The following is a 25907-nucleotide window of genomic DNA, read 5'->3' as shown; positions in this document are numbered from 1 at the left end:
TAACAGACACTTGTTTGATGGAAGTGGGGTGGACAGGACTGGCATTTCCCAGGAGAAATGGCCCTTCTCTCCCCTGCACCTCACCACGCCAGACAACACAGCAGCAGAAGCAGCCCTGGGTCCCCTGGATCCCTCTCTCCCAGCCCCCTCCCGACGTCTGCATGCCCAGGCCCAGGCGCATGTCACCACACCCACTACCTGTAGTGAAGGACGAATCGACACGCCACGGCACCCAGGAGCAGGATGATGGTCAGGTAGAGCTTGAACTTCTCATACTCATCCTTGTAGGCAAACCTGTCATGACAGACACCCCCAGCAGAGGGCTCCTTACGGTGACGATTCCACCACCGGGGCACAGCCCTTGGCCTGCGGCCCCATCAGACCCTTGAACCTTTGACCTGCGGACATAGCCATGGCCCATAAGGGCCTTACCATCCCACTAAAGGAGAGACCTGGCCTTGACGGACTGGTGGTGACCGATGAGCGAACAGGGCTAAGTATGCAGAAGGCTCCATGTCCCTGGACAGGGTCTCTTCCCTCAACCAACTGCTGCTGCTGAAAGGCCAGGGTCTGAGGCTGCTGGAAATGGGGTAGATTCCGGGTGGACAGGACTGCCCATCTCCCAGGAGAAGTGTGTGTGTGACTGGGCGTGGAACAGAACAGGGCCATTTCTTGTGGGAACTGGGGAGTCCTGTCCACCCAACATACTGACTCTGAGAAAGGAAGGAAGGAAGGAACCCTCTCCCAGGTGCTCTACCTACAGAGGAGAGCATCAAACACTCCAAAAGCCTGAGCCCCACCTGTGAACAGGTTTTTATTTATGCAACAATTCTAGCTTAGATGCATCTTCCCTGAGCTGAAGCAGAATGCTGGTGGCCTCTGAGCCAAGTGAAGGGTGTGGGATGTGGAATGGAGTCGGAGTGTGGGGTCTGGGATGTGGGGTGGGATCTGGGGCATGGGGTGTGGGTTTGGGGTATGGGGTGGTATGGGTTTGCAGTGTGGGTGTGGGTATAGGGTGTGGGGTATGGGGGGTGTGGGGATAGGGCAGGGTGTGGGATGGGGTGTGAGCTATGGATATGGGGTATGGGTGTGGGTATAGGGTGTGGGGTGGGGTGTAGGGTGTGGGATGGAGTATGGGGGGGAACACTTACTTGGCCTGGTTGCTGAGGAGGGTCACATTCACATTGCCGAGGACCAGGTTCAAGTAGAGCCTGGAAGGAAACACCTGTGAGGGGCGTGATCCTTAGCAGGTGGGCGCGAACCAACAACTTTCAAACTCGACACACTTAACCAGCACATCCCAAATACTGATGTTAGAAGACAGGGGCCTAAGCTCAGCGGGCAAATGGGTCCCACATCGAGTGGGAATAATGATTAACCAGAGGACATTACATCTGTGACACACAACAGTGTGAGTTGATTTCCCACTCCTTGCTGCCTTAGAGACTGTATTTCCCAGGCTCCCTTGCAGCCAGATGTGAGTATGTGACCAAGCATAGCCAACGAGGTGGAGGCCTGGGTACAACCTCTAGGTCAATTTTTAAACAGTTTTCTTCCTTTTCCATTATTATCATTATTGTTATTATTTTTAGAGACAGGGTCTCACTCTGTTGCCTGGGCTAGAGTGCAATGGCATGATCATAGCTCACTGCAGTTTTTGGTTTGTTTTTTGAGACAGAGTCTTGCTCTGTCGCCTAGGATGGACTGCAGCTGCATGATCTCAGCTCACGGCAATTTCTGCCTCCCGGGTTCAAGTGATTCTCCTGCCTCAGCCTCCCCCATAGCTGGGATTACAGGTATCTGCCACTGTACCCAGATAATTTTTGTATTTTTAGTAGAGATGGGGTTTCACCATGTTGGCCAGGCTGGTCTTGAACTCCAGACCTCAAGTGGTCTGCCTGCCTTGGTCTCCCAAAGTGCTGGGATTACAGGCGTGAGCCACTGTGCCCAGCCTCACTGCAGTTGAATTCCTAGGCTCAAGCAATTCTCCCACCTCAGTCACCAAAGTAGCTTGGATTACAGGTACACACTACCATGCCAATTTTGTTAAAGTCTTGTAGAGATGGGGTTTCACTATGTTGCCCAGGCTGATCTTGAATTTCTGGGCTCAAGCGATCCTCCCACCTTGGCCTCCCGAAGTGCCGGGATGACAGGCACAAGCCACGGTACCCAGCCTTGAGTTGGATTTTCTATCATTTGCAATCCAAAGATTCCCTACTGAGGTAAGATGCACAGATGACTAGGGAGAGAGGGGCAGGAAGGTGGACTTGCAAGACACTGTAAGAGGGTCACAAATGCTGGGCTGCTGTTCAGTCTGCAGAAAATGATCATCAACCTGTGGAGTCTTTACCCAAACACAGTAAAACAGGAGAAGCTGGGAGCAATGGGTTAAAATGTAACAGGGCCAGCCAGCTCCCACCTGCCAGCTGTGGGTCTGAAAGGAAGCCCCTCCTCCTGGTGGGTGGCTCTGACTCAGTGCTTGACTGATCCAGAAAACAGGGTCAGCATGAACTGATGAGATGTGCTTAGCCGCCTATGTCAGGTCACGATGATACGAGGCTGTAAGGAGCTCTCACCAGAACAAGGTGGCAATGACATCACTTGAGGGAGGGAACAGGGACTTCTCGGAAGGGGGAAGATGGAAAGAATGTGGGCTTTGGAGTCAGAACGTCTGGTGTTCACATCCTGGCGTGGCCAAACATTCCCTGATGTCTCTGAATCTTGTAAAAATGGGGATCCCTGCCGGGCACGGTGGCTCACGCCTGCAATCCCATCACTTTGGGAGGTCAAGGTGGGCAGATCACAAGGTCAGGAGTTTAAGACCAGCCTGGCCAACATGGTGAAACCCCGTCTCTACTAAAAATACAAAAATTAGCTGGGCATGGTGGTAGGCGCCTGTAATCCCAGCTACTTAGGAGGCTGAGGCAGGAGAACTGCATGAACCCGGGAGGTGGAGGTTGCCATGAGCCGAGATGGCGCCACTGCACTCCAGCCTGGGTGACAGAGTGAGACTCCATCTCAAACAAAAAAAATGGGGATCGCTTAGTCTGGCGCACAGGCTGTTGAGGATAAATCCAGTGGCATCACAGAAGTTCTTAGCAAAGCACTAAGCGTGCAGGAGGCTCTCAACGCATCTCTGTTCTCTTGGGAGAGAAAAACTTCCCTCTCGACCCCAGGTGGCACCAGGCATGCGGCATGTGCTGGCTCCTCACAATGGCCCTCCCGGGAATGCTGCTGTCACACACTGTGGCTGGGTCCCCTCCTGGGCTCATGGAGGAATACACATGGAAGGCTCCTTCTCTCTCCTGCCCTTTCGTCCCTCCTTCCCCTTCAATCTGAGTGTCAGCAGGAAGACGAGTTACATGGAGTGGCTGGGCTAGGCCTGGGCACAGACTGTGGCAGGGGTGGGAGATTGCCAGCTCCTACCCGTTCTTCTTGGGCAGGTAGGCCTCCATGTTGAAGAAGACATTCTGCCGCTCCTTGATGTTTGCGGCCATCTGCTGAACAAGCTCCGCCTCCTCCCGACTGGCATGGCGTTTGTACCTGTGGTCAGAGATGCAGGCACAGGGGACGGGGCATCACTCAGGAGGAGGAGGGCTAAGGGCGTCCCAGGTCCCAGCCTCCCACCTTCTACCCCAGTGCCTCTTACGAACACAGTTCTCTATCCCGACTCTCAGGGCTGGGGGAGATGCTGACTCCCAGGTAGTCTCGTGACCTCCAGAAAGTCCTTAAACCTCTCTGCTTTATTTTCCATATGTGAAAAGCCGGGATAGCCTCAAGCCTACCTCACAGACAACAGCCTGGTGAGGATTAAATAAGCACAGCATAGAGCATCTAGAATAATACCTGATACTATGAGTTCAAGGGATAATTACTGACAATACTATTTTTCTTCTCACTGCTCTAAAGAAATAACTAAGGCCGGGTGCAGTGGTTCATGCCTGTAATCCCAGCACTTTGGGAGATTGAGGCAGGCGGATCACAAGGTCAGGAGATAGAGACCATCCTGGCCAACATGGTGAAACCCTGTCTCTACTAAAATACAAAAAATAAGCTTGGCATGGGGTGGCACACCTATACTCCCAGCTATTCAGGAGGCTGAGGCAGGAGTATCACTTGAACCTGGGAGGTGGAGGTTGCAGTGAACCAAAATTGTGCCACCGCACTCCAACATGGGGACAAAGCAAGACTTCGTCTCAAAAAAAAATAATAAAAATAAATAAAAAAGAAATAATTAGCAAGCATGGTGTTACAGTCCCCGCACACACTGCCTATGATTCCAGCACTTTGGGAGGCCAGGGCAGGAGATCACTTGAGGCCAGAAGTTTGAGACCAGCCTGACCAACACAGCAAGACCCCGTCTCTATAGAAAATTATTTAAAGAAAACAACAAGGCTGGGTGCGGTGGCTCACACCTGTATTCCCAGGACTTTTGGAGGCCGAGGCGGGTGGATCACCTGAGGTCAGGACTTCGAGATCAACCTGACCAACATGGAGAAACCCCATCTCTGCTAGAAATACAAAATTAGCCAGGCGTAGTGGCACATGCCTGTAATCCCAGCTACTAAGGAGGCCGAGGCAGAAGAATCACTTGAATCCAGGAGACGGAGGTTGCAGTGAGCCGAGATCGCACCATTGCACTCCAGCCTGGGCAACAAGAGCAAAACTCGTGTGTCTCACATACAAAAAAAAAAAAAAAAAAACGAAGAAGAAAACAACACAACCAGGGGCCAGGTGCAGTGGCTCACGCCTGTAATCCCAGCACTTTGGGAGGACAAGGTGGGCGGATCACCTGATGTCAGGAGTTCAAGAGCAGCCTGGCCAACATGGTAAATCCCTATCTCTACTAAAAATACAAAAATTAGCTGGGCATGGAGGCGGGCTCCTGAAATCCCAGCTACTTAGGAGACTGAGGTAGGAGAATCACTTGAATCTCGGAGGCAGAGATTGCAGTGGGAGTGGAGATTGCGCCACTGCACTCCAGCCTCAGTGAGAAAGTGAAACTGTCTCAAAAAAACAACAACAATAACAAAAAACAACAAGCAGGTGTGGTGGTAAAGTCCTAGGTAAATGCCTAGGACTCATGAGGCTGAAGTGGGAGGAAGGCTTGAGCCCAGGAGATCAAGACTGTGGTAAGCCATGATTGTACCACTGCACTCCAGCCTGAGTGACAGAGCAAGACCCTATCTCAAAAAAAATAAGGCCAGGCACGGTGGCTCACCCCTGTAATCCCAGCACTTTGGGAGGCCGAGGCGGGCAGATTGCTTGAGGTCAGGAGTTTGAGACCAGCCTGGCCAACATGGTAAAACCCCATCTCTACTAAAAGTACACAAATTAGCCAGGCGTGGTGGTGGGCACCTATAATTGTAGCTACTTGGGAGGCTGAGGCAGGAGAATCGCTTGAACCCAGGAGGTGGAGGCTGCAGTAAGCCGAGATTGCATCACTACACTCCACACCCCACCTTGGGTGACAACGTGAGACTCTGTTTCAAAAATAGATAAATAAATAAATAGAAATAATTTTTAAAAATAAAAAATAATTAGCCGGGCATGGTGGTGTGTGCCTGTAATCCCAGCTACTCAGGAGGCTGAGGCAGGAGACTTGCCTGAACCCAGGAGACGGAGGTTACGGTGAGCCGAGATCGTGCCATTGCACTCCAGCCTCGGTAACAAGAGCGAAACTCCGTCTCACAAAAAATAAAATAAAATAAAATAAAATAAAAAAATAAAAAATAAAGGAATAACCTACAGATTACCAAGAGGACAGACAGAAAGGCCCCTGAAACCATAAACAGTCGACCAATCAAGGTCTCACTGTTATTCTTTGGTAACACGGAACTCTCAAAACTAGAAAACAAATCAACAGACACATCTCGAAATGGCAGGAGTCCTTGGTCTAAGACCCTAACTCACAAACCTTCTAACCCAGAGCTTCTCAACTGGGGACAGCCAGCAATGCCTGGAGGACATCTTGGTGGTCACACTTGGATGGGAGTGCTACTGGCATCGGTGGGCAGAGGCCAAGGATGCTACTCAGTATCCCGCAGTGCACAGCCCCCCACAAACACTCACCAAACCGTCAATAGTACTTGGGTTAGCCATGTGCCCATCTATGAAGCAAGCACTGAGAATCTGAAAAACCCTAGACTGAAAAAAGACTCAGGACTCTGAGTCCTGCCATTAGCAAGACATGTTTTTCCAAGCCACATCTGGCGATGTATTTGTGTGGGCCCATCCACACTCTCCAACTCTCAGTTGTGGGCCTCCATTTCCAGAATGGCCAGTCACACTGAGAGCTATAATCAGGACCTACCCCCAAAATTGTCCACAAGGAAAGAGTTAACCAGGAGTCCCAGATTCTAAAATGGAGGCCCAGCTAAGTGACCTGGGACAAGTCACTCGGAGCCTCAGTTTCCTTGCCTGACAAGGGGGGGTCACAGGATACACTGGGCCCCTTCATATGCCAGGCAGGAGGCGCCTTCCAGACCTGGGACCACGAGTGTTGGGAAATGAACATGATCTAGGCCTTGGGAATCTAACTAAGCTATGAGCTCCGGCACATCTCCACCAGGGATGGCAACTTAGTGTCCGCTACACCAGATAACCCAATGGGGAGGGCACCCCACACCCACGAAAGGACATTGCCTGTTTACTTGTCCAGCAGGGCACCTTCCTATAACAGCATCCAACTTTCACCTGGGAAACTACTCATCTTCTCCCACCGCCCATGTGGCTGTCCTTCCACCTCCCAGGGCCACAGACTGAGCACACAACATGGTGCTGCCCAAGCAGCTTCTCAGTAACTGGTTCACAAATGGGCACTGAACCAACCCCAGCCAATGACCACTGGATGCAGAACGTGTGCTGAAGTACTGGAAAAGAGAAACTCTCGGCCAGGCGCAGTGGCTCACGTCTGTAATCCCAGCTACTCAGGAGGCTGAGGCAGGACGGTTACTTGAACCCAGGAGACAGAGGTTGCAGAGAGCCAAAATCATGCCACTGCACTCCAGCCTTGGCGACAGAAGTGAGAGACTCCATTTCAAAAAAAAAAGAGAGAGAGAGAAACTCTCCTTCAGCCGGGGTGGCACAGCTGGCAGAAAGCAAGGCTTGAAAATATAAGCCTGGCACTGCTGGTGGAGGGACAGTCACCCTGAGAGTGACACCAATCCAGAGGAAGGCAGAATTTAGAGGGAAAAAAAACAGATTCCTAAAAATACCCTTTGGCCCCTGGATCCAGTGATGCCTGAAGCAGATTCCGGTCCTGTCTTTTTCCACTAAGATTTCCTTTCTCTGCTTCAGCCTGTTTAGAATTGGGCTTCCGTCCCTCAGAACCACGGCGGCCCCCGGGCTGCAGCCGCGCCTACCTCTGGAGTGTGTGCTTCAAGTCCTGGAGGTGCTTCTTCTGCTTACTGATGGAACTGCTACACAACGCCTGCAGCGCAGCCAGCTCCTCCAGCTTCTGCTTGTAGATCCTGTGTGTTTCCTGAAGGACAGGGGACCCGGGGAAAGGTGTGTGGGAGACTGTGAGCAGGTCTTTTTTTTTTTTTTTTTTTTTTTTTTTTGAGAAAGAATCTTGCTCTGTTGCCCAGGCTGGAGTGCAGTGGCACAATCTCAGCTCACTGAAACCCCCACCTGCTGGGTTTAAGTGATTCTCCTGCCTCAGTCTCCCGAGTAGCTGGAACTACAGGTGTGCACCATCATGCCTGGCTAATTTTTGTATTTCTAGTGGAGACAGGGTTTCATCATATTGGCCACCATGGTCTTGAACTCCTGACCTCAAGCAATTCGCCCGCCTCCGTCTCCCAAAGTGCTGGGATTACAGGCATGAGCCACCATGGCTGCCCAGGTCATTTTCATGCTTTGATTGTGGTCACAGAACCAGCTGCAGAGGTCACAGTCTGGCGGTGAAAATGATACTATGAAGGATGTGGCTTAGAAAATTGGGACTGGAACTGGGGAAGGCAGCATGGCACAGTACTTGCGTGCTAAGTAACTGCTTCTTTTTCCTACTCAGGTGCCATTTCTTCTGATGGTAATAGCAACCAAACAAAAATGCCTTCAACGGCCACCTCTGGTCCTTGAGAAGAGCTGAAGGTTCTCACGCTGAGAGTGGTCATGTGATCCAGGCCTAGCCAATCACAATCCTCCAATCCTCTGGCAACTGACTGGTTCAGAGGTGAACACATGACACACTCTGAGCCAATGAGAGCCAGCCCTGGGACTTCAGCTAAAATGATTGATTTAGGGATGCGCTTTTTCTCCTGGGTTTGCTAATCTGGTAGAAGGTATACCTGAGGCTCTGAGTGGGGACGGTCTGCCTAAGAATAAAGCCAAACAGGAAAACAATTGGCAGATGAGGATAAGGCACAGTGGCTCACGCCTGTAATATCAGCACTTTGGGAGGCCAAGGAGGGTGGATCACTTGAGCTCAGGAGTGCGAGACCAACCTGGCTAACATAGTGAAGCCCTGTCTCTACTAAAAATACAAAAATTAGCCGGGTGTGATGACGCACGCCAGTAGTCTCAGTTACTCAGGAGGCTGAGGCAGAAGAATTGCTTGAACTCAGGAGGTGGAGGCTGCAGTGAGCCCAGATCATGCCATTGCACTCCAGCACTCCAGCCTGGGTGATAGGACAAGACTCTGTCTTAAAAAAAAAAAAAAAATTGAGAGATGACAAGAGAGAATTCTCTCATAGCAACATTTTAGCTGTTGGGTCTAGCCAAGGCTGAATGTCATGCTATCCAACATTCAAGGTTATATAAATTAATAAATCACTTTTCACTTAGTGTTCACTTTGAGTTTAGTTTCTGATCCTGGCAATGAAGAGAGTTCCTGGTAAGTCAACTAAGAAAAACACATACCCTTCCCTTAAAGCCACCCTCCGCCCTCCAGACACAGTCATGCCAATGAACTCAAATAGCTCATTCTTGAAATAACCATTCAGGGCCACAAGGCCAGGGAAAATACAAAAGACTTCGTCCCAGTGCTGGGGGAACAGAACATGTAACTTCTTGACTTTGCCACCATCACACGCCTCCCAATAAATAACACCACAGGTAGGGAAACAACCCCTTATCTCTGGAGTTCTAAGACAAACACCAAAAATTTAGGGAAACCAATATGTGAGATGAAGACCACAACATTAAAAACAGTAAGCTGGCCGGGCACAGTGGCTCATGCCTGTAATTCTAGCACTTTGGGAGGCCAAGGCGGGTGGATCACGAAGTCAGAAGTTCGAGATCAGCCTGGCCAACATGGCAAAACTCCATCTCTAATAAAAATGTAAAAATTACGGCCGGATGTGGTGGCTCACGCCTGTAATCCCAGCACTTTGGGAGGCCAAGGTGGGTGGATCACAATGTCAGGAGTTCGAGACCAGCCTGGCCAACATAGTGAAACCCCGTTTCTACTAAAAATACAAAAATTAGCCTGGTGTGGTGGTGCGCACCTGTAGTCCCAGCTACCCGGGAGGCTGAGGCAGGAGAATCACTCGAACCTGGGAGGCAAAGCTTGCAGTGAGCTGAGACCATGCCATTGCACTCCAGCCTGGGTGAGAGTGAGACACTCCTCCACAAAAACAAAAACAAAAAAAACAAAAATGTGAAAATTATCCGGGTGTGGTGGCAGGCATCTGCAATCCCAGATACTCAGAAGGCTGAGGCAGGAGAATCACTTGAACATGGGGGCAGAGGTTGCAGTGAGCTGAGACCACACCACTTCACTCCAGCCTGGGCAAAAGAGCAAAACTCTGTCTCAAAAAATAATAATAATAATAATTTTTTAAAAATTAAGGCTGGGCACAGTAGTTCACGCCTATAATCTCAGCACTTTGGGAGGCCAAGGTCGGCAGATCATGAGGTTAGGAGATAGAGACCATCCTGGCTAACAAGGTGAAACCCTATCTCTACTAAAAATACAAAAAATTAGCCAGGTGTGATGGCACGTGTCTGTATTCCCAACTACGCGGGAGGCTGAGGCAGGAGAATTGCTTGAACCTGAGAGGCAGAGGTTGCAGTGAGCCGAGATTGTGCCACTGCACTCCAGCCTGAGACGGGTGGCCCTCGTCTCAAAAAAACATTAAAAACCATAAGCCAGTACTCACTTTGGCAGCATGTGCACTAAAAATCTGGAATGATACAGACAAGGTGAACATGGCCGAGAAATTAAAAACACTGAAAACAAAGAAACAATAAGTCAACAAACATGTTTAAAGTAACTCTTTTTTTTAACAGGTGGAGAGACGGATTTAGCAGAGGGAGAGCAAAAGGAGATGATCCAACAATGAGCAGAGGCTAAACTCCCCTGCCTGCCAAGCAAGGCACCTAGGTATGGAAGTCAAGTCAGAAAACAAGGAAGAGGCAAAGGCTAAGAAATGACTAAGATGACAATAAAAATGACAAGTGACTGGATAACAATTAGAAGCGACATCCAAGAATGCTGTGAGTGAGTCACCTCAGCCCACCCACTAGGAAGATGAAAGGCTGCCTCCCTCTCTCCTCCCTGGGCCCCCCAGGAAGGAAAAAAATCAATGCTTTTATTTTACTTAATGTTTTTATTTTAAAATAATTTCAAGCTGGGTGCGGTGGCTCACGCCTGTAATTTCAGCTACTCGGGAGGTTGAGACAGGAGAATTGCTTGAACCCAGGAGGCGGAAGTTGCAGTGAGCTGAGATTGCACCACTGCACTCCAGACTGGGTAACAGGGTGAGACTCTGTCTCAAAAAATAAATAAATGAATAATAATTTCAAGCTTGCAAAATTACAAAACAATACAAAGAACTCACCTCTGCTCTTCACTCAGATTCACCAGCTGTTCTGTCATGCTGCATTTGCTTTACCCCCATGTATGCCTGCTTGCATGTGCACGCATGTGTGTGCCTGGTGTGTGTTCTTTTTATCAGGCAGGCATTTGTAAACCACAGCCGCAGGCCAAGTCTGGCTACCTAACTTTGTATGCTCAGTAAGACAGAAATGGGTTTGCAGGATTGAAAAAAATCACAAGAATATTTCATGGTGTGTGAAAATCATATGAAATTGGCATTGCAGTATCCATAAATAAAGTTTTATTGGAACACAGCCACGCCCACCCATTTACATATTGCCTGTGGCTGCGTTGGAACTCTAACAGCACCACGCGTAGTTGTGACTGAGACCATATGGCCCATAAAGCCCAACAATTTCACTATTTGGCCTTTTACCAGAAAGGTTTGCCCACTCCTGTACTAAACCATTTGGGAGTTAGTTGTAGACAACACACCTCTTTTCTCCTAAATAGTGCAGTGTGTGTCTTGTAAGAACAGCAGTATTCTCTCAAATATCCACAGTACAATTATCAAATGCAACTGACCCTCAAACAACATGAGTTTCAACTGCATGTCTGCTTATACATGATTTTCTGCCACACAAGCAAGACCAAGTCCACCTCTTCCTCCTCCTCTTCCATGTGAAGACAGGAAAGATGAAGACCTTTACAATGGTCTACTTCCACTTAAGAAGAGTAAATATATTTTCTCTTCCTTATGATTTTCTTAACATTTTCTTTTCTCTAGCTTTCTTTAAGAATGCAATGTATAATGCTTATATAAAATGTGTGCTAATCAACTGTCTCTGTTATCAGTGAGGCTTCTGATCAACATTAGGCTGACAGATGTTTTGGGGAGTCGAAAGTTTCTAGACAGCCTGGGCAGTCGACACCTGTAATCCCAGCACTTTGGGATGCTGTGGTGGGCAGATCACTTGAGGCCAGGAGTTCGAGACCAGCCTGGCCAACATGGTGAAACTCCATCTCTACTAAAAATACAAAAAATTAGCTAGGTATGTAGTCCTAGCTACTTGGGAGGATGGGGTGGGAGGATTGCTTGAGCCCAGGAGGTGGAGGTTGTAGTGAGCCGAGATTGTGCCACTGCACTCCAGCCTGGCAACAGAGCAAGACTCTGTCCCCTGCCTCAAAAAAAAGTTATATACTTGGCTTTTCAACTGCATTGGTACCACTAACCCCACCTTGTTCAAGGGTCAACCATTTTGAAAATGTAACCTTTATACAATACAATGCTATGGCCTGATATACCACCCAAATTCAAAATTTGCTGTCTCTTTTATGGCAATTTTCCTCCAGATCCTGGATCTAATTCAGTCTCATGTCTTCTGGTATGGTACACATCTCTTTACTCTCCTGGAACAATCTCCCAATCTCTGTCTTTCGTGAATTTAAGGGGTTTTTTTTTGTTTGTTTTGAGACAGAGTTTCACTCTTGTCACCCAGGCTGGAGTGCAGTGCTGTCATCTCAGCTCACTGCAACCTCGGCCTCCTGGGTTCAAGTGATTCTCCTGCCTCAGCCTCCCGAGTAGCTGGGACTACAGGGCGCCCAACACCACGCCCAGCTAATTTTTGTATTTTTAGTGGAGACAGGGTTTCCCCATTGTTGGTCAGGCTGATCTGGAACTAATGACAAATGATCCGCCCGCCTTGGCCTCCCAAAGTGTTGGGATTACAGGTGTGAGTCACTGAACCCAGGTGGACTTAAGTTTTTAAAGAGTTCAGTCTAGTTGTCTGGAAGAATGTCTCCCAGTGGGGGGTCTGCCAATGTTTCCTCATGATTTGGAGTATGCGTGGGGACCAGGATGCCACTAAAAGGGTGTTGTGCCCTTATGGTGGTACCTGCCAGGAGGAACACCATGTCCACGATGCTAACTTTGCTTGGTAAAAGCAGCCAGGATGCCCACCCAGTTTCTGCACTATATAGTGTCCAACTTTCCACGGGTAATTAATAAGTTATCTGTGCGGAGAAAGGCTGTGTTTTAATCACTTTTGAATTTTTCAGTGCCAAACAGCCCTTTATGTCCAACAAATACCTGCTAGTAACAAAACCAGACAGGAAGGACAGAGGTGGAGAGATCCTGCCAGATGATGCAGCCTGGGGGAAGGCAGGGTCCCTGGCCTGAGAGGCTGCTGCGAGATAAGGGGCCTGCGCCCCTCCTGGTGGCCTTTTGGTGCTGGGTCCCGCCATGGAGAGATAAGACCAAGGCTACAAAATCAGCTGCCAGATGCTCACCAGGCCCTTGTCTGTTTGAATAAATATTTAATTTCACAAGCAAAACATGAAGACATCATCCTTGTTAAAAATTAAAACACTACAGCTATGGCTGAGGCCTTTTTTTTTTTTTTTTTTGAGACGGAGTCTCACTCTGTTGCCCAGGCTGAAGTGCAATGGCGCGATCTCAGCTCACTGCAACCTCGGCCTCCTGGGTTCAAGTGATTCTCCTGCCTCAGCCTCCCGAGTATCTGGGATTACAGGAGTGCACCACCATGCTTGGATGATATTTGTATTTTTAGTAAAGACGGGGTTTCACCATGTCAGTCAGGGTGGTCTCAAACTCTCAACTTCAGGTGATGCACCTGTCTTGGCCTCCCAAAGTACTTGGATTACAGGCGTGAGCCACTGTGCCCGATCTGCCTTTTTTTTTTTTTTTGAGACAGGGTCTCACTCTATCACCCAGGCTGGAGTACAGTGGCACTATCTCGGCTCACTGCAACCTCCCCCTCCCAGGTTAAGCAATTCTTGTGCCTCAGCCTCCAGAGTAGCTTGGGACTACAGGCACGCACCACCACACCCAGCTAATTTTTGTATTTTTAGTAGCGATGGGGTTTCACCATGTTGACCAGGCTGGTCTTGAACTCCTGGCATCAAGTGATCCACCCACCTTGGCCTCCCAAAGTGCTGGGATTACAGGTGTGAGCCACCGCACCCAGCCCTCTGTGATGGTTTTAAAACATGGCCACCTGTTCTTTAGCATGTCTCGCATAGACAGGCAGTGCCTCTGTTCCCTCCCCTTAAATCTAGGTAGGCTTGTGACTAGTCTGACAATAGAATATGGCAGAATTGACCCTACACAACTTCTGAGAAAAAGTCACGGAAGGCCATGTGGCTTCCACCTTAGTTCCTGGAGCAAGTAAATGGAACTAGCTGCTCTTGGAGCAAAAAGTCCAGCTACCCTGAGGCAACCACTCTCTATGGAAGCTTTAACCACACAGAGAAGTCCCGTGTAGTCACTCCAATCAATAGTCCTAACTAAGACAAATCTTGTCAGTCCAGCACAGGTGCCAGACATGTACATAAAAAAAAGTCCAGGCCAGGTGCGATGGCTCACACCTGTATTTCCAGCACTTTGGGAGGCAGAAGCGGGCAGATCACTTGAGGTCAGGAGTTGGAGACCATCCTGGCCAACATGGTGAAACCCTGTCTCTACTAAAAATACCAAAATTAGCTGGGCATGGTGGTGGGCACCTGTAATCCCAGCTACTCAGGAGGCTGAGGCAGGAGAATCGCTTGAACCCAGGAGACAGAGGTTGCAGTGCACTGAGATTATGCCACTGCACTCCAGCCTGGGTGAGAGAGGGAGACTGTCTCAAAAAGAAAAAGAGGGCTGAGCACGGTGGCTCACACCTGTAATCCCAGCACTTTGGGAAGGTGAGATGGGCGGATCACTTGAGGTTGGCAGTTCAAAACCAACCTGGTCAACATGGTGAAACCCCGTCTCTACTAAAAATACAAAAATCAACCAGGCACGGTGGCGGGCACCTGTAATCCCAGCTACTTGGAAGGCTGAGACAGGAGAATCACTTGAACCCAGGAGGCAGAGGTTGCAGTGAGCCGAGATCGTGCCACTGTATTCTAGCCTGGGCAACAAGTTAGACTCTGTCTCAAAAAAAAAAAGAGGGAGTTCCCAAGTCTTGCAGGAAACGCACTTAGTCTGCACGTGGAGTTCTGCACTGTGGCCCCTGCTTCCTGTATGAGCTTCTCCAGAGAGACAAGATGTGAAGGAGCCAAATCTGATGAAGAGTCAGGAACTGGAGCTCCTGTTCCTGTACCTCCAAAGAGAACAGTTAAAAGAAATATACTCCAGCTGACTCACATTAACTTCAGAGAGGCCTTCCAGCCTGAAGGCATGTATTTGATAAGGCAAAATTCAAAGGTAAAGGTCAGGAGGCTGAAGACCTGAAAACTCTAATCAGACTCATGGAGCACCGGGCACACAGGCTATTCCCTAAACCTCAGTTTGAGGATTTTATTGACAGAGTGAATACCCGGAAATAAGGAAGTTCAGACCTGTTTAAAACGAATTCTACTTGCTCTCCCTATTTTACATGAAGATTTTGTTAGCAATAATGATGAAGTTGCAGGAAATAATGGACAGGGTGTAACTGTTACTGAATGAGATCCCTTTCTGACAAATTCATCTGAAAGTGAGATGTTTGCTTCTGAGTCAGGTAGAAGCCTAACAGAAGAGCAACAACAAAGAACTGAGAGAAATAAACAACTGGCATTGGAAAGAAGGCAGGCAGAGCTGCAGAGTACTCGTCCCTACGAACGATGTGTTAATGAATACACGTGGAGCACAGACAGCTGAAGATGCTGACGAGGATCAAAAGGAGAAGTCAACTGGATTAAATGAAGACATTCTAGACCACCCATGTAACGATGCTCCTGCTAAGGGTTTAAATGAAGAACAGGAATTAAAATTAGAGGAAACACTGCTGGACCAGTCTTTTTAAAATGTGCAACAAGGCCGGGCGTGGTGGCTCAAGCCTGTAATCCCAGCACTTTGGGAGGCCGAGGCGGGTGGATCACGAGGCCAAGAGATCGAGACCATCCTGGTCAATATGGTGAAACCCCGTCTCTACTAAAAATACAAAAAATTAGCTGGGCATGGTGGTGCGTGCCTGTAATCCCAGCTACTCAGGAGGCTGAGGCAGGAGAATTGCCCGAACCCAGGAGACGGAGGTTGCGGTGAGCCGAGATCGCGCCATTGCACTCCAGCCTGGGTAACATGAGTGAAACTCCGTCTCAAAAAAAAAAAAAAAAAAAAAATACAAAAATTAGCTGGGCATGGTGGCGCATGCCTGTAGTCCCAGCTACTCAGGAGGCTGAGGCAGGAGAATTGCCTGGACCCAGGAGACGGAGGTTGCGGTGAGCCGAGATTGCGCCATTGCACTCCAGCCTGCGAAACAAGGGCGAAACTCTGTCTCAAAAAAAAAAAAAACAAAAATGTGCAACAGTAACTTGATGCTTCAACCAGAAATGTTACTAAGGCTAGACAAGTTTCCATTAGAAGAAAAGGTTAACTGCCCACCCTGCAAGCTTGGTGTTACTGTGTATTTTTTCTTCTTTGAGTGAAAGTCCTTAGGTAGTAAAACTTTTAGAGATTCTTGTTTAAAATCTGGTAATAGGGCCAGGCGCAGTACTCACGCCTGTAATCCCAGTACTTTGGGAGGCCAAGGCAGGCGGATCACCTGAGGTCAGGAGTCTGAGACCAGCCTGGCCAACACAGAAACTCTGTCTCTACTAAAAATACAAAAATCAGCCAGGCGTAGTGTTGTACACCTGTAATCCCAGCTACTTGGGGGGCTGAGGCATTAGAATCGCTTGAACCAAGCCAGGTGTGGTGGCTCACACCAGTAATCCCAGCACTTTAGGAGGCTGAGGCGGGCGGATCATGACATTAGGAAATCGAGACCATCCTGGCCACGGTGAAACCCCGTCTCTACTAAAATACAAAAAATGAGCCAGGTGTGGTGGCGTGCGCCTGTAGCCCCAGCTACTCAGGAGGCTGAGGCAGGGGAATTGCTTGAATCTTGGAGACCGAGATCATGCCACTGCACTCCTGCCTGACGAAAGAGCAAAACTCAGTCTCAATAATAATAATAATAATAATAATAATAATAAAAGAATTGCTTGAACCCAAGGCAAAGGCTGCAGTGAGCCAAGGTTGCACCACTGTATTCCAGCCTGGGCAACAGAGTGAGACTCTGTCTCAAAAAAAATGCAGATGCACTGTACTCTTTAGTGCTGTAAATATTTTGTGCTACAGATATACTCCAGTTTCTTTTCTTTAGTCCTTCCTGTATTGCTGGATATTTATCCTGCTTCCTGTGTCTGACTATAACCAACATTGCAACACTGAACAGTATCCTTGCTCAGCCTCTCTGGGCACACAGGCAAGTATGTCTCTAGAGTAGATTTCTCTGGGGAAGAGAAGTAAAATTGCAGGTCAGAGGGTACAGGCTTGTTATTAGATTTAACAAGTCTTGGCAAACTGCCCTCAGAGTAGCGATACCAATTTAGACTCCCACCCACAGCATTTAACAGCTGTCCACATCTGAGCAACACTCCATGCTATAAACATTTAACTTTTTCCAGGTACTTTCTAATGTTCCATGGTGATGTTTCCTGCTCAACGCTAAGGCATCAGACTGGGTAAGGATGGTTAATCTATGCACCTCTCCACAATTCTGTCCCCTAATATACAGGGTCATTCCTGCTCCCTTGCAATTCTCTCGCTCTGCCATTGGCCAGAGTCATTTCGGGGGTGGGGGGTGGAGGGGAGGGATCCATCACTGGAGGTCACACACACCTCGTCCACCCCCAGCCTTAGCTCTAGGCTCAAGATTTGCCAGCCACGAAGAGGACAACAGGGGGTGAGGGAAGCCGCAAACAAGGACTGTAGTGTGGTACATTCTCCACCCCCAAGGCATTCCACACCACGCCCCAGCTTCGTGGATTCCACCCTCATGCCAGCCTCACAAGCAGTGGGAAAGGTCATCAATTCATTTCTTGTATCCTTACTTTTTTTCCAGGCTGCTCTTTCTTTCTTTCTGAGACGGAGTCTTGCTCTGTTGCCCAGGCTGGGGTGCATTGGCCCGATCTTAGCTTACTGCAACCTCCACCTTTTGGGTTAAAATGATTCTCTTGCCTCAGACTCCAGAGTAGCTGGGACTATAGGCACCTGCCACCACGCCTGGCTTTTTTTTTTTTTTTTTTTTTTAGTAGAGACAGCGTTTCACCATGTTGGCCAGGTTGGTCTCGAACTCCTGACCTCAGATGATCTGCCCGCCTCGGTCTCCCAAAATGCTGGAAGTACAGGCATGAATCACCATGCCCAGCCTCTCTTTCGTTTTTTAATTGTGGTAAAATATACATAACTTTTAACCATTTGTAAATGTTTTAAATTGTGATAAAATACACAAAAAAATTACCATCTTGCCGGGCACAGTGGCTCACGCCTGTAATCCCAGCACTTTGGGAGGCCGAGGTGGGTGGATCATGAGGTCAAGAGATCAACTCCATCCTGGCCAACACAGTGAAACCCCGTCTCTACTAAAAATGCAAAAATTAGCCGGGCATTTGGCACACGCCTGTAGTCCCAGCTACTTGGGAGGCTGAGGCGGAAGAATCGCTTGAACCTGGGAGGCGGAGGTTGCAGTAAGCTGAGACTGTGCCACTGCGCTCCAGCCTGGCGACAGAGCAAGACTCCATCTCAAAAAAATAAAACAAAAAAAAATTACCATCTTAACCATTTTAAGTGTACAGCATGGTGGCATTACATTCATACTGTGGTACAGTCACGTGTCGCTTAACGAACAGGATCCTTCTAAGAAATGCATCCTTAGGGGATTTCATCACTGTGCAGACATCAGAGTACACTTCCAGAAACCTGGACGGTGCAGCCTATTGCGGTAGCAGACTGTAGCACAGGGGTAAGTATTCCTATATCTAAATGTATTTAAACAAGGCTGAAGGCAGATCACTTGAGGCCAGGAGTTTGAGACCAGCCTGGCCAATATGGCAAAACCCCTTCTCTACTAAAAATACAACAAAAATTACCTGGGCATAGTAGCACCCACCTGTAATCCCAGCTACTCAGGAGGCTGAGGCAGGAGAATTGCTTAAACTGGGGAAGTGGAGGTTGCAGTGAGCCTAGGTTGCACCATTGCACTCCAGCCTGAGCAACAGAGCAAGACTCTGTCTAAAAAATGAAATAGACATATCTAAAAATAAAAAAAGGTGGAGTAAAAATACAGTATCATAATCTCATGGGACAACTGTTGTATATATAATCTCGTGGGACCACCATCTTTGATAGACACGTCATTATGTGATGTGTGACTGTCCCACCATCCATTTCCAGAACTTTTGCATCATGCCAAACGGAAACCATGAACCCATCAAATAATTCCCCATTTCACCTTCCCCTCAGCCCCTGGCAACCACTATTCTGTCTTCTGTCTCTATGAATTTGACTACTCTAGGTACTGCCTATAAGTGGAATCATACCGTGTATATATACACATATTTTTTTTTTGAGACGGAGTTTCACTCTGTTGCCAGGCTGGAGTGCAGTGGTGTGATCTTGGCTCACTGCAACCTCCACCTCCTGGGTTCAAGCGATTCTCCTGCCTCAGCCTCCCAAGTAGGTGAAAGTACAGGCACACGCTACCAAGCCCAGCTAAGTTTTGTGGGATTTTTTTGGTTTTTTGTTTTTTAGTAGAGACGGGGTTTCATGATGTTGGTGAGGATGGTCTCAATCTCCTGACCTCATGATCTGCTCACCTGGTATTACAGGCGTGAGTCACTGTTCCTGGCCCAGTATATGTCCTTAAATGACTGGCTTATGTATCACTTAGCATAACGTGCTCAAGGCTCATCCATATTGTGGCATGTATCAGAATTTCCTTCCTTTTTAAGGCTAGTAGTCCACTGTATGGACAGGCCACATTTTATTTATCCATGCCTCCACTGATGAATGGAAGATGGATTGCTTCCATCTTTTGGCTAGTGTGAGTAACGCTGCTATGAACGTGGGTGTACAAATATCTTTTGGAGACCCTGCTTTCCTTTTTTTTTTTTTTTTTTTTAAGAGATGGGATTTCTCTGTCACCCAGGCTCAGTGCAGTTGCAGAACCATGGCCACTGCAGCCTCAAACTCCTGCAGAGATGGTCTCACTATGTTGCCCAGGCTGATCTCCAACTCCTGGGCTGAAGCTGTTCTTCCACTTCAGCCTCCCAAAGTGCTGGGATTACAGGTGTGAGCCAGCACATCCCACCTGCTTTCAGTTATTTTAGGTATATACCCCAAAATGGAATTACTGGATCATATAGTAATTCTATGTTGAATGTGAGGAACCACCATACTGTTTTCTACAGCGGGTGTCTTGATGCACTGTGTGTGGGGCATTTCTGGCAGGTGGAAGAGATACAATCCCAGTCTTTCCTTGGAATTCCTGGCTATTCTTTGCACACGAGGGGGTCTCCAGGAGGCCCTCAGTTGGACCTGTGCTTTGAGATACTTTTTCTAGGAGAAGGATGAGCCAACAGACACACTGCAAGCCTCTAGGCTCTATGGCCTCGAATGGAACCCATTGGCCAGATGGAGGCCTTCTGTTGTTTTTGCCAACCAGGCAGCCATTCCCCTTCTGGTTAACGTCCCCACAGTTTCTTTAGGGACCCACTCCTCTGCCATACTCAGTCCATGAAATGTGGCTAGAAGCGGGGTCAAGCCTGCCCACAGGCTCCAGGAGAGAGCACATGGCCCAGGCCTGGCCAGTCAGAACATCAGCCTCCTGATCCAGCAGGTGATTCAGGGACGGGCATCTGGAACCAGCAAAACTCAATGGAAGAGCCTTTATGAGAACTGCTGAGAAAGAGAAACTCTTTTCCCCCGAGTTTTGAAGGTAGCAAGATAGAAACCCAGGGCTCTTAGGGCTGTCTTGCCAGTATCTAGAGGACCCAGCCTGAAAATGAACCCAGTTTGGGAAAACAAGGCAGAGAGGTAGATGAAAGGGAACCCGAGTGATAGAATTTGAGCCCACAGAACTGCTTATACCTAAAGGTGGCACACCTCTGACTTCCTAATTACATAAGCAAACACATTCTGTGCTGTTTTGTTTGGCTTTGCCAGTTGGGGCTGAGCATCTCCATTTCAGAGGTGAGTGTCCAAATCCAGATTAATATGGCAAAGAACAGAACTTTCCTTATGAGCAAAGTTAACCATACTTAGTTAAGTAGAGAAGCTATGAACCTTGGACTCATTGTTACCAATCTCTTGACCAGGGCACTCTTTTTTTTTTTTTGAGACAGGGTCTCTCTCTGTCACCTGGGCTGGAAGGGTAGTCATGCAATCACAGCTCACAACAGCCTCAACCTCCCCAGCTCAAGCGATCCTCCCACCTCACCTCCCACGTAGCTGGGACCATGGGCACGCTCCACCACGCTTGGCTCATTTTTAATTTTTTTGAAGAGACAGGGTCTCATTGTGCTGCCCAGGCTGGTCTCAAACTTCTGGGTTCAAGCAATCCTCTTGCTTGGCCTCCCAAAGTACTGGGATGACAGGCATGAGCCATGGACCCTGGATGCTGCCCTAAAGATGTAAAAACCAGGGACTTGGAAGCTGGGTGAATGATTCCTTCATCAAGCCAGGAACTAAGCAGCACCCCAAAAAATGCATAGCTCTGAACACCCACATTGGGTGTTTTTCCACCAAACTGAGGAACTAAAGCACTTTTTAATTTATTTCATCTATCTATTTATTTTGAGACCAGGTTTTAAAACTGACTTTTATATTTGTAGTAGAGATGGGGTTTTGCCATGTTGCCCAGGCTGATCCACCCACCATGGACTCCCAAAGTGCTGGGATTACAGGTGTAAGCCACCATGCCAAGCCTGAAGCATTATTTTATTTATTTATTTATTTTGGAGATGGAGTCTCGTTCTGTCACCCAGGCTGGAGTGCAATAGCATGATCTCAGCTCACTGCAACCTCCACCTCCCAGGGTTCCAGTGATTCTCCCTCCCTCAGCCTCCCAAGTAGCTGGGATTACAGGCATGCACCACCAAACTTGGCTAATTTTTTTTTTTTTTTTTTTTTTTTAGTCGGAGTTTCGCTCTTGTTACCCAGGCTGGAGTGCAATGGCGCGATCTTGGCTCACCGCAACCTCCGCCTCCTGGGTTCAGGCAATTCTCCTGCCTCAGCCTCCTGAGTAGCTGGGATTACAGGCACGCGCCACCATGCCCAGCTAATTTTTTGTAGTTTTAGTAGAGACGGGGTTTCACCATGTTGACCAGGATGGTCTCGACCTCGTGATCCACCTGCCTCGGCCTCCCAAAGTGCTGGGATTACAGGCGTGAGCCACCGCGCCCGGCTTAATTTTTTTTTTTTTTTTTTAAAGACAGGGCTTCACCATGTTGGTCAGGCTGGTCTTGAACTCCCGACCTCAAGTGATCCACCTGCCTTGGCCTCCAAAGTGCTTGGATTACAGGTGTGAGCCACCACACCCAGCGAATTTTTGTATTTTTTTAGTAGAGACCCCATGGTGAAACATGGGGTTTCACCATGTTGGCCAGGTTGGTCTTGAACTCCTGACCTCAGGTGATCTGCCTGCCTCGGCCTCCCAAAGTGCTGGGATTATAGGCATGAGCTACTGTGCCTGGCCTGACATATTATTTTTAATAACTTCATTGATATATAATTTACATATCATAAAATTCTCCCATTTTAAGAATATAATTCAGTGATTTTTATACATTTACTGGGTTGTACAACCATAACCACATCTCGTGTTAGAAACTTCTATCACCCAGTAAGATCCCTGCTGTCTCTTCACAGTCACTCTCCATTCCCCCTTCTTCCCAACCCACAGCAACCTTTAACCGGCTTTCTGTCTCTAGAGGTTTTTGTTTGTTTGTTTGTTTGTTTTCTGAGACAGAGTCTCACTTGTTGCCTAGACTGGGGTGCAGTCGCATGATGGTGGCTCACTGCAACCTCCACCTCTCAGGTTCAACTCATTACCTCCCAGGTTCAATCCATGCCTGTAATCCCAACACTTTGGGAGGCCAAGGCAGGCGGATCACCTGAGGTCAGGAGTTCGACACCAGCCTGGCCAACATGGTGAAACCATGTCTCTACTGTAAATACTAGAATTTGCTGGATGTAGTGGCCAGGGCCTGTAGTCTCAGCTACTTTTAAGACAGAGGCTGAGGCATGAGAATCACTTAAACCTGGAAAGTGGAGGTTGCAGTGAGCTGAGATCATGCCACTGCACTCCACCCTGGGTGACAGAGCAAGACTCTGTCTAGGGGAAAGAAGAAAAAAAGAAAGATCACTTTAGACCAAGCTGGACAACATAGCGAGATCCCATCTCTACAAGTAGGAAAAAAAAAATTAATTATAGCTGGCATGGTGATATGTGCCTGTAGTCACAGCTATTTGGGAGAATGAGACAGGAAGATCACTGGGGCCAGGAGGTAAAGGCTGCCGTGAGCCGAGATCACAGCACTTCACTCTACTCCTCATGTCAGAGTGAGACCTTGTCTCAAAAAAAAAAAAAAGAAAAAGAAAAGAAAGACTAGTGCACACAGAGTTGAATGGTCTCATGGATCCTCCTACATGGTATTCCCATCCTCTTCACCTGCCAAAGAGGTAAGCTGCTATGCTGGTCATTTCCTCAACCCACACCCACCCCAGATCAGTCCTGGCTTCCTCTGTGCCCTCGGAGGCTGATCCCTAGGAACTGCCCTCTAGTTAGGTTTGGCTAATGGCAGTCACCAGAATTCTGGAGGGTGGGAGGAAAGAGAGGCCAGGTTCCTCCTGCCTCCTTCCTATTTTGCTGCCACCTTCATCTACTATAGCTCCTGATTCGAGCTCCTGCCCCCAGGCACAACTTTGTGCCAAGCTCTGATGACTCCTCCTCTTTTAGGATGAGGACTAGTAACAGCTCCCTGCTGTGGCCAGCCCATACCCGAGCCTGGGCAACACAGCAAAACCCTGTCTCTGCAAAATATTTAAAAATTAGCTGAGCACTGTGGCACATGTCTATAGTCCCAGATATTCAGGAGGCTGAGGCAGGAGAATCGCTTGAACTGGGGAAGCAGAGGTTGGAGTGAGCCGAGATCACACCACTGCACTCCAGCCTGAGTGACAGAGCGAGACTCCATCTCAAAAAAAAAAAAAAAAAATGTAGAACGGATTCCATTCAAAAAACAGGAGGGGCCGGGCGCGGTGGCTCACGCCTGTAATCCCAGCACTTTGGGAGGCCGAGGCAGGTGGATCACGAGGTCAAGAGATTGAGACCATCCTGGTCAACATAGTGAAACCCCGTCTCTACTAAAAATACAAAAAATCAGCTGGGCATGGTGGTGCATGCCTGTAATCCCAGCTACTCAGGAGGCTGAGGCAGGAGAATTGCCTGAACCCAGGAGGCGGAGGTTGTGGTGAGCCGAGATCGCGCCATTGCACTCCAGCCTGGGCAACAAGAGCGAAACTCCATCTCAAAAAAAAGAAAAAAAAAAACAACAACAGGAGGGCTGGACACTCACACCTATAGTCTCAGAGTCTCAGCACTTTGGGAGGCTGAAATGGGAGGAATGTTTGAGGCCAAAAGTTCAAAACCAGCCTGGGCAACATGAGGAAACCCCATCTCTATAAAAAATAAAAAAATTAGCCAAGTATGGTGGTGTGTGCCTGTAGTCGCAGCTACACAGGAGACTGAAGAGGAAGGATCACTTGAGCCCAGGAATTTGAAGCTGCAGGGAGCCATGACCGGACTACTGCACTCCAGCCTGGGCAACAAAGTGAGACCCTCTTTTATAAAACAACAAGAAGTGCTAACATGAGCTCTGTGAGCTGTCATGCCCCGAGTGTCTTTCCTACTTGTCTAATTACCATCCTCTGCATGTAGAAGACACAAACAAGCAAGTTTCCTTTGGAAGATTCAGGGATCTCTGCCACCTCTGCTGTCTTCTGAGGCTCAGTGGGAAGATGAGGTTAATGACTCTAGTTCCAACACAGCTGTGAAACATCTGGTGACACCTCCCTAACACACCTTCACTGTCGGAAGATCCAGAACTGGAGAGTCAACATTTGCTGTAGGAATTGCCAGAGGAATCTCATGGCATTTGCAGACAGGGTTCTGGCCCAGGAGCATTGGCAGTTGCTGAGCGGTCCTGCAGACTGTAACAGGGCCACACCGGCACTTAGGTGTGGTGCCTTAGAGCTGTGCTTCTTGCTGGTGGGGAATTTTCGGGAGATTACTTTTTTTAAGACAGGGTCTTACTCTGTTGCCCAGTCTGGAGTGCAGTGACACAATCATGGCTGCTCACCACAGCCTTCACCTCCCCGAGCTCAGGCAATCCTCCTCTCTCAGCCTCCCGAATAGCTGAAACTACAGGCCTGTGCCATGATGCCTGGCTAATTTTTGTATTTTTCTGTAGAGACAGGAGTTTCACCATGTTGCCCAGGCTGGTCTCAAACTCCTGAGCTTAAACGGCCTGCCTATCTTGCCCTCCCAAGGTGCCAGGATTACAGGCATGAGCCACCGTGCCTGGACAAGAGATTACTTTTATAGAGCTCTAAGAAATCAACTTCAAATAGACTCTCAGACGCTGACTATACTTATCCAGGACTCATCACCATAGAAACACTACCAAGGATGACTTCACCTAATGTGTACGCATCCTGTGCCAGGGTAGATTCTGAGTCATGCGTCGGAATCGATGAACGGTATGTTACGGGAGCGGTAAGTGGGGGTCTGTGTGTGGGAGGCAGGCATTTGGGCAGCAGGATAACACAATGCTTAAGTGATTGGATGCTGCAGTCAGGTTGCCTGAGTTCAAATCCAGAGCCTGCCACTTATTCACTGAGTTATGTAATCCCTCTGTGCCAGTTTCATCAACTGTGAAAGAGCTGGGAGATGAGGTGCGTGCAGCCGGCTAGGCACTGTCACAAAGATATGACATCATCAAGAATGTAGTGTTGGCCAGGCACGGTGGCTCACGCCTGTAATCCCAGCACTTTGGGAGGCCGAGGCGGGCAGATCACCTGAGGTCAGGAGTTCAAAACCAGCTTGGCCAACATGGTGAAACCCTGTCGCTACTAAAAATATAAAAATTAGCCAGGCGTAGCCGGGCGCGGTGGCTCAAGCCTGTAATCCCAGCACTTTGGGAGGCCGAGGCGGGTGGATCACGAGGTCAAGAGATCGAGACCATCCTGGTCAACATGGTGAAACCCCGTCTCTACTAAAAATACAAAACAGCTGGGCATGGTGGTGCGTGCCTGTAATCCCAGCTACTCAGGAGG

The 25907-nt window shown here is 48.6% G+C and overlaps 1 protein-coding gene and 1 pseudogene across 1 annotated transcript in view; one reads left to right on the top strand and one right to left on the bottom strand.

The window, feature by feature from the left end:
• TMEM120B (transmembrane protein 120B) overlaps positions 1-25907 on the bottom strand; it is a 51341-nt gene that overhangs the window by 17947 nt on the left and 7487 nt on the right. Inside the window, exons 2-5 of the mRNA XM_032242398.1 lie at positions 7365-7483; positions 3427-3543; positions 1152-1211; positions 199-294 (exon numbers count right to left, since the gene is read on the bottom strand). Of these exons, the coding sequence (XP_032098289.1) occupies positions 199-294; positions 1152-1211; positions 3427-3543; positions 7365-7483 (392 nt within the window). The remainder of the gene's footprint in view (positions 1-198; positions 295-1151; positions 1212-3426; positions 3544-7364; positions 7484-25907) is intronic.
• Positions 8821-15557, top strand: LOC116557284 (annotated as a pseudogene).

The sequence above is a fragment of the Sapajus apella genome, unplaced genomic scaffold, assembly GCF_009761245.1.
Source record: "Sapajus apella isolate SASKATOON/1434 unplaced genomic scaffold, GSC_monkey_1.0 scaffold2, whole genome shotgun sequence".
In the NCBI taxonomy this organism is placed as follows: domain Eukaryota; kingdom Metazoa; phylum Chordata; class Mammalia; order Primates; family Cebidae; genus Sapajus; species Sapajus apella.
The sequence above is the reverse complement of the archived record's forward strand: the minus strand, read 5'-3'. Positions and strand labels throughout refer to the sequence as shown.